Raw genomic sequence first — 5,868 nt, forward strand, 5'->3', positions numbered from 1 at the left:
TGAATAATTTGTTTGTTGGCAACTAGTCTAGCTGCCTCGTGGCCCGAGCAATGCAATCGAAAGTCGAAACCCCTGAAAATGTTTACAATTGTGTAATTAGTTTCGAAATCGGATGACATTTATAGAGTATCGAATTTAGTGGGAAATGACATACAATTTATTAAATTCCCATACATACAATTTATTAAATTGCCATGGATCGAATATCCGCATGATTTCATATTTACGTAGTATAACATATGGGAAAAAAATAGAATTTTATAACAATCATAAAATGGACGGAATTATAAAATATTATAGGCCTGAACCAAAATACCAATTTTTTTTTTTTTTTTTTTTTTTTTTTTTTTTTAAAGAAGAGAGGGAGATTATCTTTTTTCCGATAGAACCAAGGTTTTATTTTTTTGGCAGTAAATGGTAGCGGAGTTACCAAGGAACCCCATTTTGTTCTGAATTCCCTCTTTTACCCTTCTCCACCAAACCATTAATTGGGTTATCTCTTGGCTCTTGCTCACTTCTCACTGCCAAAAAAACCTCCGCTTGGCTGGCTGTTTCTTAACCCCATTTGTTTTTTTCTTGATCACCCAAATCTCAATTGTTCATCGGTATCGATCCATCTACTCATGGCTACAAGCAGCATCGTCGCACCTGCTTCAATCAATGGTAATTTGACTCATTTCTACAATCTTTTATCTATCATTACCTGCAAGATTTCCAGGGTTTTATGTTCTAGAGAGCGGAGGACCACTTTCTTGCTGAATCTTTTTCTTTTAGACGATGAGCATGATATGATTTTTGTAATAATTGCTTTTGATATCCACGGGTAAAGATTTTTTTCTTGTTCCCAACAATTTCATGCCCTAATTGATATAGCCCTCTCTCTCTCTCTCTCTCTCTCTCTCTCTCGGGTTATTGATTTTCTGCTCCAGTTCAAGATCAAGAAAGATAGATATCTGTATAAGCGAATCAATTCCTATTTGTTTTTGTTCGAATTCCTAGTTTATCACCTATTTTGTTTGTGTGATCGATAAATGAATATCTAGTTCATAAAATCAGTAAAATTATAATTCTTTGTTAAATTAAAAGATCGGGGAGCTGGATTAACCTGTTTTTGGGCGCTGTTTAGAAAACTGTGTTGTACTAGAGGTGAATTTGAAAAAGAATGACCTTTTAAAGCTTGATTTTCTCTCTTCAAGTCCAATAGCCATGGAGAGATGTGAAGAACCTTCTTTCGTTTCTTCATGAGCATTAGCCAAATTGCGTTCCCTCTCTGTATATCCCCTTTCTTCTTTTGATCAGCCTACTAACAAACACATCATAAAGATTTTCTTCATTCAATTCCAATAACTTGTCTTTTGATTTGGTTGATTCAATGAGTTTCTTCAAGCTCACTTGTCTTAATGAGTTTCTAATCTAATTGGTGCTCCTCATCATCGATCCTTCTTCACTAATCAAATTGTAAGAATCAGTGAGTTTTGTGGAAGATTATAGAGTGGAAGGTTGGAAGTCAATGGAATTTGGTATTTTGTGTTTTTACTTTTTACTGATGATGATGTGAGGATATATTGTCACCATGCAGTTCGAGGGAATCTGAAGGGACATAAAAATTGGTCTGGGAATTCCTCCTTTTATGGTAACACAATTACTCTCACACATCAAAGGAAGTCTAATCAACAAAAAATTCGGCGAAATTTGGCGATTTCTGCAGAATACAAGTAAGATAACTTTTTGTCCCTCTTATGGTATTTGTATTAAATTTCACTTAATAATATCTATGTCCAAACACGACAAAACTTGTCACCCTGTGCGTTTGCTAATAACAAAATATATAACCACATATGGATCGTCTTTATTTGTCATTGGATATGAATTGATTCCATTGAAATTGAAAGATTACCTCATATGAGGATTTTTAACTTTCCATCACTTTGTTGAGGGATTTCAATTCCATTCCTTCCCCTTTTCGTAAAAGACAAAAATACAAATACGCTTTGAATACTTAGTAAAAACTTCTGCAACTTTATCTCTTTATAATTTCTTTTTTATATTTTTATATTTTGGGTTTTATCCTTCAGTGATCGTAGTGGTGGAGGTGGTGGTGACTTTGTTGCTGGTTTCCTTTTGGGGGGTGCATTATGCGGGACTCTTGCATACATATTTGCTCCACAGGTCAAACAGTCAACTAAACTCATGCCTAATAATAATAATAAATATTTGAGGTCTTAATTTTTTTTGGTAATTTTGTTTAACGACTTACTAGATAAGAAGATCTCTGTTGAATGAAGATGAATATGGATTCAGGAGGGCAAAACGGCCAATATACTATGATGAAGGTCTAGAGGTGTGTTTAGTTTCCTTTAATGCTTGAATTGTGTATCAACCTTGTTTCCTTATACTTATTGTTTTATTTTATTCTAAAATAAAATTGCAGAAAACAAGGCAGACTCTGAATGCTAAAATAAGCCAGCTTAATTCTGCAATTGACAACGTGTCCTCACGGCTGAGAGGTGGGAATAACATGCCTCAGGTGCCAATTGAAACTGATCCTGAAGAAGCCACCATGTGAGAAAAAAAATCATGTATCTGCTGTTACTTGAATTTGCAAGGAAGGATTTGTTGATATTTTGGTTTTAGTTTTAATCATTTTACCTAAAGAGTTGTGTATTTGCTTGATAACACCAATTACCCTCAACTGTCTGTCTCTGCTTATAGATTCTCTTGAATGAATGAGATACTTTTTTTTTTTCTGCAGGGTGTTTAGATGTGTGTATTGAAAGTGATAATATGATACTGAATTATTGATAGTTAGATTAAGAAGATTATTAACTAAAAATCAAGGTTTTAAAAATCGTTCGAGGCGTACGCCTCGAGGCGCGCCTTGAGGCGAGGCGGACGAAAAACGATTCTGAGGCTACGCTTCTTAGGGGGAGAATGAGGCGCACGCCTCAGTCTTGTGAGGCGGTGAAAAGCGGTCCGAGGCGGGGCGTTCCGAGGCGAGGCGTAAGAGGCGTTCTGGGTTTTTTTTTTTTTTTTGGACTTTTTGACCTTAGAAATCACGTGATATCTTTACTTGACCTAATTTTTCTCCAGCCGTCACTCCTTATTCTCTCATTTCTTCTTTCTTTTCTCTTCTCGTCACTCCTTATTTTTCGTTATTGTTGATTTGGCTTGATTTGAAGACTATTATGCGTTTGGTTTTACTAATTTGGCATGATTTGAAGACTATTATGAATTTTAGTATCTTTTTATTTTTGGGATGATGACATTAAGTAAGACTTTTATGTTTGAAATTGGACTTTAGTATGTTTTTTATGATTAATATAATATATTATTATTATTATTTTATTCCGCCTCGAGGCTTACGCCTCGTTTCGCCTCGAGGCTTACGCCTCGTGAGGCGAGGGGTAAACGCCTTGAGGCCCGATTCCGTATTTTAAAACCTTGCTAAAAATAATAGGCAACAAACATCCTGAAGAAACCCTAGTCAATCTCAATCATGATGCAATTATTATGTTAAGAGTGCTAGGCTGTAAAAGCATCTATAGAAAGATGATACAGATATAATGATAGAAACTTGAGATAGAAGGAGTTTTTTAGTTAATGTATTAAGAAAGCCATTGAAATAAATCATTGAGCGAGTTCGTACATATGTATATACAAATTCTGTTGAAAATGAAGATCGTTTTTGTCAACAGACATTCGTCTTTTAAAGTTAAATTGTGTAATAATACAATTATTGCATATTATATTTCTAATTATTCTAAAGTCGAACTGTAGCCTGATGAATTTTTGGGATATCAAAATCTGGTTCCACGTAAATGATCATAAGGTTACGAGGCGAGCTTCATATTTTTTTTTCTATATTTAAAATTAAATAAATAAATATAGAGTTGCTTACTAACAGTTCTATTAATTAAATCGGTTACAAGGGTTCACATACTAACCTATTACGAAGCCTCAATTATACAGCTTTTTTTTTTAACGGCTAAAGGGATGTGTCTTTTTATTTCTCTTCTTTTTAACTTAATGAACTTAATATTAACAACATTTAATATATTCAGATATATTTAGTATTTAGATGTTTCTTTTTTACTTAACTACTAAATAAAAACTTAACAGGAAAAATGGAAAAGAAAATGGTCTATGAATTCAGACGTGTCTTTTTCCATAATTGTCCTCCTATTTTTTCAAATGGATATGACGATACCATGTCATTCTCCTTTTGTTTTCACAATTGTCTCATATTAATTCTTAAAGTTAGGTTTATTATGCTAATCATCAATATCTTTTCATTTGATTTGGAAAAAAAAGGCAACGATAATATTATGACAATTGTGCCAATTGCTAACCATCAATACCCATTTAATTTATTTTCTCTTGCAATTAGTTTAATAATATAAAAAAAAGTTAAAAATTGCATTTAATCATGCTTCTTAAAAAAAATTATTTTTCTAGTCAATCAATTCATATATGGTGTTAATTAACTTTGTGTCAATATTATCAATAGTTTTAATTAGTTAATATGATATAATGATATTGTATACTTTTATTTTATAACAATTATTAAATACTAAATGATAATTTATTATTTTAAAATAGAAGGGTAAAATAGTATTTATTCATATTCAATCAATTTCTTCGGTTAAATTAAAATAATATTTATATCAGCAACAATTTATCAGTTTAAGCCAGCAAACAGAAAACAACTACAAAGATTCCTTAAACATTGGGTTTTGTAATTACAAAGTCCAAATGATGCTATTTCTACCAAGTCTAGTTGAGAATCGATTAAAAAAAAGGAATAACAATGCTTTCAAAAATAAAATTTCTTTTTATGCTCCACATCTAAAAAACAACATTGTCCTTATACTGCCAAATCATTCATATCGTGATCAAGACTATTACCTCCAAAGTAGGGATGAGCTTCGAATGGAACCGGTACCAACCGATATCATTTATTTTCCGAACCGAATTTGACGGAAAGTCAATCCCGAGTACCATAATGAATTAACGTTATCGGTACCGATACGGGGAATGGTACCGGTTTTTGGTACTAGTACCGGTACAAAGGGTACCGAATCTCGAATTTCGTGATTTTGTAGTACCGAGTATCGTCCTATATTTTTAAATTCAGTACGGTTCAGTACCGGTTCCGATACAGGATCGAGATTTGGTACAAACTGCTCATCCCTACTCCAGAGCTTTCCTTTTTTTCGCTCCCAAAGATATTGAATCCACCCAAGATAAAGATTTCTACAATGGTAGCAAGAAGAGGAAAAGGAAGGTCCAACCATTTCACAAACTTTGCCCATATTTAACCGAACAACCTCACATTTAACAAACATGTGACTGCAATCTTCCATATGTAAGGAACATGAAGGGAATAACACCATGTAACCATCAATAACTTTGTCTACCAAATTCATTCAAGTAAGGAGCTTATCTAAAACAACACACCAAAGAAGAACATTTAACTTGATCGGAACAAGTCGGTGCCATCTAGTACCATTAACACCTTCTTGAAGCATAACACTATCAATATGGTGTCTATTACTACTAAACAAGAAAGAACCGATATGGAATAACTCCCACTCCAATCTATACATTCAATTAACAAGTTGAACTTCACTAAGTATCCTTCTCAAAACCAAGAAATGCTCGGTTGTAACTCCATCACCTCTAATCTCTCTATCCAACTCCAAATCCAAACATCATCTCTCTATTTATCAGCAACCAAAAACTCTTTATGAACCTTAAATATGTATCATGGTGAAACAAAGTAATGAAATAGTGAAGTACTTTGTAATGCAAAATGTATACCCTTATACTTATTGATGGGTTTTACATGCAATAACGCGGATAAATCCT

At 33.2% G+C, this 5,868-nt stretch overlaps 1 protein-coding gene across 1 annotated transcript; it reads left to right on the top strand.

The window, feature by feature from the left end:
• The first annotated feature begins 491 nt into the window (after nt 1-491).
• Nucleotides 492-2,747, top strand: LOC111920005 (uncharacterized). Its single transcript, XM_023915602.3, has 5 exons — nt 492-663; nt 1,580-1,715; nt 2,076-2,169; nt 2,261-2,341; nt 2,432-2,747. The coding sequence occupies exons 1-5, from the start codon at nt 624-626 to the stop codon at nt 2,564-2,566; spliced, it is 486 nt and encodes a 161-aa protein (XP_023771370.1). The 5' UTR covers nt 492-623; the 3' UTR covers nt 2,567-2,747.
• The last annotated feature ends 3,121 nt before the right edge of the window (nt 2,748-5,868 follow it).

Source organism: Lactuca sativa, chromosome 9, assembly GCF_002870075.4.
Source record: "Lactuca sativa cultivar Salinas chromosome 9, Lsat_Salinas_v11, whole genome shotgun sequence".
Taxonomy (NCBI): Eukaryota; Viridiplantae; Streptophyta; class Magnoliopsida; order Asterales; family Asteraceae; genus Lactuca; species Lactuca sativa.

Excerpts from the sequence above, each read along its gene's own strand:
- LOC111920005 (XM_023915602.3), top strand. The coding sequence starts at position 624 with ATGGCTACAAGCAGCATCGTCGCACCTGCTTCAATCAATG. Across the intron at positions 1,716-2,075 it reads GCGATTTCTGCAGAATACAA|TGATCGTAGTGGTGGAGGTG; the intron begins GTAAGATAACTT and ends TTTATCCTTCAG. Across the intron at positions 2,170-2,260 it reads CATACATATTTGCTCCACAG|ATAAGAAGATCTCTGTTGAA; the intron begins GTCAAACAGTCA and ends ACGACTTACTAG.